General features: G+C 39.3%; 1 protein-coding gene across 2 annotated transcripts in view; it reads left to right on the forward strand.

Moving 5' to 3' along the window:
- SLC25A26 (solute carrier family 25 member 26) overlaps positions 1-12,473 on the forward strand; it is an 81,113-nt gene that overhangs the window by 14,983 nt on the left and 53,657 nt on the right. For both annotated transcript variants that reach the window (XM_065749574.1, XM_065749575.1), the window contains exons 4-5: positions 3,807-3,911; positions 5,295-5,342. In XM_065749574.1, coding sequence (XP_065605646.1) covers positions 3,807-3,911; positions 5,295-5,342 — 153 coding nt within the window. The remainder of the gene's footprint in view (positions 1-3,806; positions 3,912-5,294; positions 5,343-12,473) is intronic.

Below are 12,473 nucleotides of genomic sequence, written 5' to 3' on the forward strand. Positions count from 1 at the left end.
TGAATACCTGAGTTGCCAGTTTGATCTAGTAACAATTTCAGACAATGATTTCTGTGGGTTTTTTGTTGTTTGGAATTGTTTATGGTATTAAAAGGCCTGACAGATTAGATAGATGCTGATGTTGTCACTTCTGTGTATTTGTTGCGTAAACTAATAACCTGAATTTGCAGCTAGAAGCAAAGCTGTTTTCTTCATGCGTAAATCTAAAAGTCCTTGAATAATGAAAAAGAAGCTCCCTTCCTGTCCTTGCAGTATGTTCATTTGTGCACTGGCTTGGCAGATAGACTGAAAACTGGAGAACTGTATTGTAAAACCTGGTAAATAGGGAAGGAGTTCATAGGGCAGTACTCATTTTCCCTCTGAACTTGGTCTGTGTGATCTTGATGCTGTGTTTCTGCTCCCATCAGCAGATAGGACGAGAGCATGGAACCAGCGCTTGCTTGGAGGAATGAGCTTGCCCCTATCTGTAGGATGCTGTTATCAGGTGCATTAAAGTAGGCTGAAGTACCTAGGGGCCTAGTTCTCTACCCTCCCTGTTCCTGTCTACACAGATGTCTGATAGAAGGCTAATTAATCACTGACTCGCCCCTAAAAGCTGTAGGATTCACAGGAATGCCCCGAGCGCATCAGGTTGTATTGTGCTGTTCTGTGGGAAGGCACAAGCTACATCTGTGTGAACAGTTGGGAGATTAAAAAGTAAATTCTCCCTGGAATCTGGGTGATTAGGGGAGTGAATGGGCCCCCACTGTGAGAGTTCCTGTTGTTATCTGTTTTCCATGTTTCTGTTTCTCCTGTCCAGCATGCTTCTAGCCCTGCTCTGGTTAGCCTGTATCTCCCCGTGGGCCCTTCCAGGAGTGTTTCTGTGTGGCCCTGGGTAGTACTGCCACAGCAGCCAGCAGCCCTAGCAAAAGCACCAGCACCTGCAGTTGGGCCCTGACCCTAGGTGTGGGCAGCCTATGGGTGAGGGAGAGCTGCACTTGTGTACCTGAATTATGGGCACCTGTGTGACCTACTGTGAATTACAGCAGAGTGAAACTTAGCATCCATACTCATCGTTGTGCTTTCACACTTCTGGTAATGTGCAGAGCAACTTATTTAGCTAGTAGCTGGTGCAGGTAGAAGTGCACATAAGTTCATAAGTTCATAAGTTCATAAGGTTGGAAAGGACCTATAAGATCATCTAGTCCAACCATCCTCCTATCACTATCTCTACCCAACTACTAAATTAAGTCCTTTAGCACCTCATCTAAACGCTTCTTGAACAGCGCTAGGGATGGTGCCTCAACCACCTCCCTAGGCAGGCCATTCCAGTGCCTGACCACTCTTTCAGAAAAGAAATGCTTCCTGAGGTCTAATCTAAATCTTCCCTGGCGCAACTTGTGGCCATTCCCTCTTGTCCTGTCATTACTTATCAGGGAGAAGAGGCCTACCCCCTCCTCACCACAACCCCCCTTCAGGAAGTGGTAGAGTGCAATAAGGTCTCCTCTGAGCCTCCTCTTCTCCAGACTAAACAATCCCAGCTCCCTCAGCCGCTCCTCATAAGACTTGTGCTCCAGGCCCCTCACCAGTTTCGTTGCCCTTCTCTGAACACGTGTTCTCAATGTGAACAATGTGTTCTCAACACATGTTGAGATCCACTGTGGAGCAGCCATGCAATTATACCCTTCATCCTTGCTCGTGCAGTGGCATTTTGCTCATAGTGTTCAGCTGTCTGAAAATTAGAGTAAGTATTCTCTCAGTGCAGTGTTATCATAGAGGAGCTTCAGCTAAGAAAACAAACTGTGGCAATGTGCATTGTGTTCTTTTAATTTCTTCAGCATTACCTGGAAGGCACTGAAGTGATTCAGATCTGAGTATAATACAATTGCAATGTTTTGCATCCATCTGCACTGATTTGTTACTTTCTTTTACCTTGTGGTCTGAACATGTGTGAAATTAGTCTTGCATGCTTCCCTTCTGAAGACCCGTGTTGACTGACATCAAAAGACTGCTTGAATTGCTATTGATAGTAGGGTATGCTTGTAGAAACAAATAAGGTGGCACGTTTTAAGTTCAGTTGCATGCTGAACATGTCACCCTTCAGCCTGATGTTAGCAGCTGCGGCTTGTGGCTTTTCTAGTACAGAAGTGCCCTATGGAGCCAACCTGACAGCCTGGATGACATGAGCCTTTATTTCCTTTCATAACAGCACTGCGTAATCGCTGTTTTTGTTCTTGTGCAGCCAGAGATTCCCTTCTAAGCTCAAATTCAAATGGGAGAAACATCAAAGTTAAATTGAAATGCAAGCCTCCCCAAGTAGTCTGGGGGAAATAGAGACATTGCTTTGTAGCCACCTCTCTCCTGCCAAAACTGCAGCACCCCAAATGTCAGAAAGCCACGCTGTGTTCTCTGCCCGCTCTTGGTCGACTAGATTGTTTTCATCCAAGCCTCTTTAAAGTTTTTCTCCTGTCTCCACATTTTTTAAGGAATAAAAAGCTAATATAAGGACATGGAGTGTTATGAAGCATGAAGTTCTATAAATATTTATGCTGAACTATCAAAGAACTTGACAGTTCTTATTTTCCTGACATATTGGGGTCATTTGTTATTTTTGACCCCGAGAATTGAATAGCACTTGGAGTTGTATCTGTTAGTAATGACTTCTGGATATTGTTGTCTGCTGAACTTCTAGGAATATAAAGGGATAACAGACTTTTTCTCAGTCACTTTGTGAAACTGTAACTTAAACTTTATACTGTGTTACCTGCAAGTGATCATTCAAGTCACTGTAGCACTTGTGTGTCTGTACAGTCTGGCAGAAGGTTTCTGCAGCGTGTGAGAGTTGGAGTTATCTGCTTGATTTGCCACTGCAGCCCTAGATTTCTGCTGGGTGAGCCTTGATCTCAAATGCTCGGTGATCACCTTTCCTTCTAGGAGCCAGATCCACCACAGCAAGTTGCAGACTGACGAAGGCTCAAGGCCTGGCAAAGGGATGTGGTATCTCTGGTGTTTGGCCACCAGTCCCAGCACTATGTGAAGTATCTCTGGTATCAGAAGACAGCAGCTCTTCCTAAAGGGTTATGTGCTGGTAACCAAGCATTTTTCTAGAGACAAGGCTTCATTTCGGAAAATTAAGTTCATACAACCTTAACTCTAACCTGAAATTGAAGCAGATAAACACTTAAATGCCATGTCTAACGTTCTCAATAAAGCTGAGGTTTGTGACGCTGGTTTTATTACACCCAGCAAAAAATGCCTTCCTTGCCTTGTTAACTGCACTGAAAAAAAAATGAGTCCAGTGCTTTACTTTGAATGTAACCCAGTGTGTGTTTTAAGGGACGCCTTGAACATGTTGAGTGCATCTAAGAGCAACTGGAGTGTCTCTTGCTGTCAGTCACTAGAGGGCACAATGGACCTATCTAGGAAATACACTTGCTGTTGTTCAAGTCCCAGATATCTACATTAGGCGTCTGAAAGTAGGGGAAAATTTCTTATGCCTGCTGAAAGACTGGGTAACTTGAAATTTTTTATTTTATTGGTGACTTCCTTCACCTAAATCTACTTCCATTTTGGAAGTTGAAATCTGAAGTGTTATTTTCAAGGGTGCTTACCTTTTTCTGTTAGTACAAATTTTCTTCAGGAAGCATATTGCTTTGAGAACAAATACACAAGCTCCCCATAAACAGCTTTTAAGTTCAGCTCGTATAAATACAAAAATGTTTCAGTTTCTCAGGTTTCTGTACTGGGAACAGACTCTAGACCTATCAGCTGAAGAGTAAAAGAGGCAGCAAAAGAAATTGCTGTCCCAACATATCGTTCTTTTGCAGGTTGCATGCCTCATACGGGTCCCATCTGAAGTTGTCAAGCAAAGGGCCCAGGTTTCACCTTCTGCTGGAACCTTTCGGATTCTGTCCCACACCTTGTACCATGAGGTGAGTTCTAAGAAAAAAAAAAAGTTAAGTTGCTTCATTCTTCTCACTGATGCTACACACGTGCAGAAGCATTTCTTCAATTTTACTCTAGTTAAGTGTTCTCCCAGTACTTTTCCATTGATTAATCTGTTGCTAAAAGCAGTGGGCAGTATGTGTAAAGAAACCAAACCTCCACCTTCCTCCCATTTGTGTGCACTTAAGCACATGCACACACACTTTAAGCAACTTTTTTTTTTATGGGCACCTATGTAAGAGGCAAAGGGAGATAGGAAGAGGGGGAGGAAGGGGCTAAAAAGCTTCCTCAAACTATTTGGATATATACAAATGGTCCTTGTCTGGGACAGCAGGGACATCAAGTCTGTGTATTTAGAGTCTGCTGAATGGGTTTTGAATCAGAATTTGGGAGGGAATCCTAAAGATTTCGGAGAGGCTTCTTAGGAGAAATTAATACTCTTCCAGCATTGATAACTTGAGAAAAATTTTTTAATTTTATTTTAACTTTGCAGTAGTTATACTGTTCATTTATGTAAAACCACTGTTTTACTGAGCCTCAAAAGGGGCATTTATCAAGCTGTATTCCATTAAAAAAAAAAAAAGCTTCTGAAAATACATTATACAAATTTCCATGTAGAAAAGCCAGGAAAAGGAAGACATAAATATGACTTCTTAATGATCCATTTGTTTTTTTTAGTTGCTTGTAAATGAAAACTGTTGTGATAGCCCTGTTCAAGAGGATCCCTGCAGTTTTGTTCTGTGATTTGGTCATTCTGGTCTAAAAGGTGGTGCTCTCTTGGAGAAGTATTGAAAAGAATACAATTTGATTGTATTCTTTTCACTGTCTTTGTTGCTGACTGGAGGACTTAAAAAATGCCCAAGATATCGTCCTATAAGATATTGTGTATGTACTTTTCAAATGGTTTTTAATTAACAGTTGGTTAAAAATGAAAAATATTTGCCATGGTAAAATCAAAGAAGATGGACATAAGTTGTTTTGCATAGATTACTAAAGCAGAAGAGGAGTCATTTCAAAATGACTGTGTGTGTGTGAGATAATGGATACTTGCCAAACATCAGGGAGGTGGAGTTTGAAGTAATGTGTTCCTGTGCTAGCTTGCACTTTCAGTTTTAACTGTAAGGTATATTTTCTTTTCTATAACTGATTATTCTGAACGCTGTTCTTTGAAATGAACATAAAAACCCACCAGCACTGTAAATCAGGGAATACAGTATACATAAATATGTTATAATCAATATAGTCAATTTGTAAGAAGCTCATGTCTGACAGTCTGTAAGGCTGCAGTACTTGCTTCGTAATAGCCAATAAATTGTGGCCTTTGGCAAACTAATTATCTCTAGCTGATGCTTTCTTTTGTTGGTTTACAGGGTATTCAAGGACTTTATCGAGGTTATAAAAGTACAGTATTAAGAGAGGTAAATACACTTGTCTTTTTAAACATTGATTCCTTTGCCTTGCTTCTTTCTTTTGTTTACTAACAGAGGTAATAGCAGTACAATTGAGTTTAGTTGCTCTGACCATAATCTGTAAGTACAAGCATATTTCATTCTCGACCTCTAATTGAAATAGAATCTGATAATGTGCATTAGAAAGACCAATGGCACATACAAAAAGTCATCTACCCTTCTATCTCTCAGTTCTGTTGCTGCTAAGTTGTTACAGGATGAAAATGTATATGTTAACATGGTGAAAACCATGAAGTACTGGAAGCTTCCTCTAATCTTGTGATTGCATCATGTGAAGTACAAATGCCAACAATGGTGAACTGGTGGCATGAGGCCAAGTTTGACGGGGGCAGATTTAGACTTTCTTTAAATATGTTTGCCAGCAGATACCAAGAGATTCTGTCTCTGTCTCTATGGGAAGGATTGTGCTCGCTCTTTCCTCCACCCTCCAAATGTGTGAAAGAAATGCCTTTAGTCATCCAGTGTATGGATGTGATATGGTGTTAGTTTGCTTGAAGCCAAAAGTACTTCAGTGTTGGCCAAAAAAGAAAATTGAGATAACATTATTTTGGCATGCTCGACAGAAAATAGTTTCTAAACTGAACATCTCTTCATAAATGTGCTGCCCGTTGCAGGTTGTGTCATGTAAGTGTTTGATACCCTGTGTGAACTGAAGGGACCAGTCACAAAAGAAGAAAAACTCATCTGTAGGGTTTTGTTACCCTGGTTTGGGCACACTGAATTAGATGTGTTGGCAGAGGGTCTGATGTTGTTGTTCACTGTGTGCCTTAGCTGTTGATTTAGCTTTTGCTCATCACTGGTGCTGTTTGCATGCATCTGGAACTATGGCAACTGAGACCTGCCCATGGGAGCCTCTATGCAGGCTGTTGGCCTTTGCACCTGACTTCAGTTCTTCAAATATGGCATTTGTGTGACTTCTTGATAACTCTTGTTTAGCACGTTGCATTACCCCTTATGATTTCCTTGAAACTTTAAATTTTAGATTTTTTTAACATAAAACATTTCCTGATGGTAATATTTCTATAAAATAGACAGTCTTTTCTGAGCTGTTTCAGTTTAGCCAGTGCTCAAAGAGGTTTCTTTCATCCTTTGACATACACCGATCTAAGCAAAACTGCTTAGAAAATCGCATCTCAGGAGGTCATCTCTTAACAAAAAGTTGCACCACAAGTACCTTCAGTGAAGAGACAAGGTGTGCTTCATTTGAAAACAGCAGCTATTTTGCAGAAAGCATTATTTCCTTACTGTTTTCAGTGTGAATTGCAGGGATTTATTCACTTCTTATATAACTCAACTGAATAAACCAGATTTGAATTATTTTTTTTTCCTTTTTCCAGACATTTTAGTTCTGTTACCATTGATAACAAAGCTAGTTGCAGAGGCTTTTAAGCCTGCATTCAGTAGCTCTGCTTTAAAAAGCCTTTCTTTAGTCTGAAAACTGTGTTTACCCAGGTCTTGATGCAATGCAGGATGAAGATGGGTATTGCCTAAAATAAGAAGTCCCACATTTAGTCTTCCCAGAAGTGCTGAGAAATGACAATGCACTGCAGTTTATTTGAGCAGTTCTGAGTGTTTCAAAAATTAGTTATTTTTTGCAGAAATGACACCTGCTTTTCTGAAATGCAGCTCCCACCATAGCTTCATCCTGTACTTATTTTCTGGCTCACTAAACACATGTTGTTCGCTCCAATTTCATTTGAAGATGGGCAAAAAAAAGGCCAGCGAGTCATTTTGATTTCTCTGAGGAGTTCTGAATAAATGAATAAATTTAGATGCCATTGAATACAGTTTTTGCATACTAACAGGTAGATAAAACACATGGTTACGAGCGGGTACTATTCTCCTTAAAATTTGTTTTGACATATGTCAGGGTGGTAATTAATTTGCAGATCATATTCATGGCACAGTGTGTGACCCTGCAGAGATAACTTTGTTTACTCAAAATGGCAGGACTTTGTTGGAAATTTAATGGGGTCTTCTCCATTATGTATATTCATAAAAGATCCTTCAGAACTGATTTGTGTTCAAGTATTGCTTTTTGGGTAAATCTGTCCAATAGAATGAGAAATAAATGATTACCAAATGAAATGTGCTTTCTTTTCAAAACGAAACAAATCATAGGTGATGTTTTTTAAGAACAAAATGAAATACAATCTTTGAGTTTAACACCCTGTTAAGAACGTTGCATTTTTAGACACTAAATATTGTAAAGCAATGTCTATTCAAGTAAGAATTGAATACTGAACTTTCAGCTTGAAATAATGTAAGCCTGATGTTTAATCTTGATATTTTCCCCTCTATTTAAATAGACTTCTTTCTTCAGGGAAAGTCTCTATTTTCAGATAAAAATCTATAATAATTCATTATTGGGCTCATCCTGGTAGCTGCATAGCGTATATAGACTCCAGCTGTATTTTATGCTTATAGAATTCATTTATATGTTTTGGTTCTTTACTTAGGCAAACCCCTTGGTTTAGTTCCAGTGGAGTGCACTTTTGGTTAGAAGGGTTTCAGTGCACAGGTACTCATTAAAATAAAGAGAAAGAAAAGAAAAAAGAAACAGAAGCATCTGTGAGTATTAATGCTTTGAAAACAGCAGTCTTTCACTGACAAAATTACTGAGCCAGATTTTAAGGAAGGTTTTGTTGTTGCATCAGAATAAGTTTTTGCATATTACATAAAGCAGATCTTGGTGCCTGGATGAAGATCTGTTTGCCAGTTGCTTGGAAATGAATCTGATTGTTTATAAAGGGAATGCAGTCTTGAAATCTCTTCTCTTTGTTCCATGTAGTATTTGTGGATTTTTTTTTCAAGGCATGCTTATTCTGTTCTAGATAATTTTCATTAGTTGTTGTGCTGCTGCTCTTCTGGTGTAATAGTTATTTCCCTATTTGATTTTTACTCGTTTACTTCCCCTCCTTCTCATCAGACAACTTTCTGTGCAGGCAGATAGTAGAAAAGAAAGATAGCAAAATATGTACTGCTTTTTGGAGTTTCCTTTGAGTTCTCCTCGGTGGAGAACAAAGCATGAGTACATGCTTGGAAGTTTTGCCTATGACTTTTTCACCTACTCTGAACAGGCTAAGGGGGAACGCAGCGTGGAGCATCATTCTGTTTTCAGTAGTAGCCTTAAAGAGGCTCTCCTCTTAGATGATGTGTGCTTTTGTGACAATGTATAATAGGGTTATTAAGTGGCTGACTAAGACTTTGAATAAATGGTGGAATTTAGAGGCTGTGAAAAGCTGTGGAATTCTCCTGATATCATTTCCAAAGCAAATCAAAGTGAAAGTCGTCCTTTCCTGTGATCAGAGTGTACCAGCATGCACTGGTGTGGAAACTGCATCATGCTACCAAAAGCAGGCAACGAACAGGTAAAAAAGTGTTCATGTTTTCCACAAGGGAAAATTAGTTTGTAGAATCTTCAGCCATCTTATAACAAGAGAGGAGTTGACTGTAAATGTACTGTAAATCCTCTAGAATTTCTTAATGGGAATGTATTTCTGCTGCTGAGATCTTACATAAGCAAATGGAGCCAGATTTTTAATTCCTGCATAATTCATTTTATTAACTATGACCAAGTAGAACATCTGTTAAAATTCCATAATGTTCAGTTCATGGGAAAAAGGCAGAAACCCCTGAGTTGCCTTTGGAGTTCTTCCATTTCCATTAATGTTACAGGACTCTAACAGATGTCTTAAAGGATGTTATTATGAATGAGAAGACAACACAGGAGAAAATGAAGTGCTTTGTCCAGTTTCCATATGCGCAGTAGCTGGTTGGGCAGCGAGTTGCTTTACGTATCAGCATGCAGGGTTCAGCATTGCACAAGCAGTGTCATTGTGAAGTGGTGTCCCTTCTGCTGTGAGTTACTGTGGAAGCATTTGGGAGAACTGAGTGGGTGCTGAGTGGATGTTTTGTGTGGCTTTAATTTCTCACTTCCAAAAATAGTGCAGATGGGCTGGGCTGTAGCCCAGAGGTAGACTGGAAAGGAGTTAAAATGAATATTACACTATTTGAAGACAGAGGAGGTGGAGGGCTGGATCTTTATAATTCACAGATGACTTGAAAGAAGGAACTAGCAGAAAAATTACCAACAAAAAAAAAATCTCCACTTAAATGACTTACTACCTGGGGGAAAGTGAGAGGCATCTGAAACAACTGAAAGCAAATTGAGCCTTAAAGATGCACCTGCTGCATTTTCCTACATTTTGAGTTTTGATTAACCTCCTCAGCATCCGTTGTTCCATATAAAAATGTAGAAACCAGCTGAGATATGTTTAGACATTGTTGACCAAGCCAGGGCTTTGTATAAATATCCTGTTCTCCTAGCTGTTAGGTTGTTGGGTATTTAGTTGTGGTTTTTTTTTTTTTTTTGAAGTTAGTCTCTATTACTGAAGGACAGAGAGAATGTTAAGACATTTTTTTTTCTTGCACAATTCAATCTTTGATCTTCTATCATTCTATGTATTACAGAACAGATGTTGATAGTGTCCTGTTTGCCTATTTCTATCTTAATACAACATTTGGAAAAAGAAACATCCTCTCTAATAAAATATGTGCAGTGTCTGCCTTCTGTTACCTTCTGGGAAGCTGGGCTAGTTCCACTTTATTTTGTGGTTCTGGAGAGGTTAGCTTTAACCAGCAATTTGCTAGGCAGGATCTGTAAGACTGTGGGTTTTTGACTTCTGCTGAGCAACCAGCATTTCTTAGGTTTCAGTGTTCCCATACAAAACAGCAGCAATCTCATGGAAGGGATGGCAACTGTAAGAACTAACTAGCTAGTCCCTGGCATGTGGAAAGTCTTCTGTAAGTTAAGTGATGTGATTAATAGGAGGAAATTTGGGGGGAAAAAATTGCAAAAACCAAAACCCTCTGCTTCCCCCAAGCCCCTTACCCCACTGTTTTTTGGAGTGTGTATCACTGGAGTTGTGTCAGATATCTGGTCGAACACTTGTATTTCTAGATAGCTATATTCAATGGATTTTCATTTTGGAAGGTAAAGGATTGTGAGGTAAGAGCAGGAGACAACTCCATGCGCTGGTAGAAGGGCTCAGGCATGACTTAGCTCATGACCTGGAACCCCAGCAAAAGTAAAAAAGAAGCAGTTCTCCTATTTTTGTGGGTTGTTCAACATATTCATTACTTTCTCCCAATAAATGCAAGTATAAATGCAGTATTTGAAAATGAAAATGGGAATCTAAAAAGACACTTAAAATACTTTATCAGATTGCAAAATAAACCCACTTTTTTTCTAATTTAGTAGTTTTTGGGAACTAGGTTATGTGACTTGCCTGAATGATAAATGGACTCTCCAGGATGGGCAGAGAGAAAATTCCTTATGGTACTGTGTAGATGGGGAGAGTTGTTTGTTTGTCAACTCTATACAGTGATCTGGGATTTTTCCAGTTGAATGCCCTCTTTTCCTCAGGCTAACTGCAACATCCACATCCACTTCTAAGGCAGAGTGCAACCATCCTTGCTCCATTGAGTTAATGGAGCTCACAATTAGCAGGTCTCTCAGACGCAAGTGCAGAGTGTTTCTGTATTTGGAAATGTACAGCCTTGCATCTGGGGTCTTTAAACAGACAAAACATTTCTGAAAACTGCACATATTAAAAATGGCTTATGTGATTTGATAATGCAGTCTTTTCAAATTAAAATGGATGCTTTACTATTGCTATGCTTCTTGCAGGAAACTATTTTACCTCATGCTTGAAACTGAGGTGCTGTTTCCAGACCTTTTCAAAGCCATTTACTGACGCATTTTTGCAAGCAATGTTTTCTGCAACATTCGTGATGTAGGAATGCATTTTGTGGGTTATTAGTGACATTGTGGGCATGAAAAAGTTGGGAGAACTTTGTTCTGGTTTTCTTTGTGATATGAGGTTTTTGTTGTTTATTGGTTGGTTCTTTAAGAATCTAAGAGCTGTATTCTTGATATTGGCAGTGCTTTTGTTTATGTTTGGCACTGGTTTCAAGAACATATTCCACATGCTATCTCTAGAGGAGAATGTTAATATGAATTTCCCCGCTTTTATTTCCTCACCTAAATACCTTCTTCTGTGATAAAGGATTGGGAAGTCATTGAAAATCCCTTGTGAGGGAAAACATGTGAAAAGAAACCCTTTCCTTGATGTGAATGGTGACTGTAATAGGAGGGAGGAAGGCAACAGAAGACTCCTCATGGTAAACAAGAGGAGAAAAGGCTTAAAGAGGTAAAAGAAGTAGGTAGAATGCTATCTGGTAGTGTTACTGAGTGAATAACATTGAAGCTTTCCAAGGCAAATTAAATATATTGAATAACTCTATCTTCAGTTATTGTAGCCTGGTAAGATGACACTAGTGTCATGTCACATCTCATAGGGTTGGATAGTTATGCTTACTTCTGTCAAATTTGGCTGCCCTTAACACTTGTGACTGTTTAAAGGCAGAAAGAAAGAATCAAACAAAAATGTGTGGAATTTTTGGCTGAGTGGTTGATTTTGATTTTAATCCCACAGTTACATTCCACTATGGACAATTGTATTTTGTCTGTCTCAGTTCTTTCTGCCATCATGGTGGGAGACGAGACATCTTGTTTTACTATGTTGTACAGTAATACTGCAGTTGGCTGAGGAGTTTCTGGCTCTATCTGGTGAAGACCGCATTTCATTTGTGGGTGAAGCAATTTCTGTTTGTCTGTGCTGAAGCAGGTTGTTATCTAACCTTAAAAAGATAGGAGTGTGTGTGGTATATCTGTTTATATAAACTCTGTACAAAGAGACATATGCATGCATATACATGTAAAATATGATATTGTTTTTAAGAATACCTTGTGAAGGATCTTACACTTACACGACTATTTGCCTTCGAAAGTGCATGTGATTGGTCTGGAACAACAGGCAGTTTAGCAATACAGGACTGGCTTTCAAGGATGAAATTCTTGCCTGAAGTACAGAAAAAAAATGACTTCCATAGTGACAGATTTCCTTACAGAACTATACTGTTGTCAGCATTAACAGCAGTTACCTGGTTTTTGTACTTTTGGCTGCTATTACCTGGTTCTTTTGCATCTGCTAAAGAACAGAAGAATCATCAATC

Source organism: Cyrtonyx montezumae, unplaced genomic scaffold (genome assembly GCF_038088225.1).
Source record: "Cyrtonyx montezumae isolate F1298 unplaced genomic scaffold, pur_monq_1.0 scaffold_6, whole genome shotgun sequence".
NCBI lineage: Eukaryota > Metazoa > Chordata > Aves > Galliformes > Odontophoridae > Cyrtonyx > Cyrtonyx montezumae.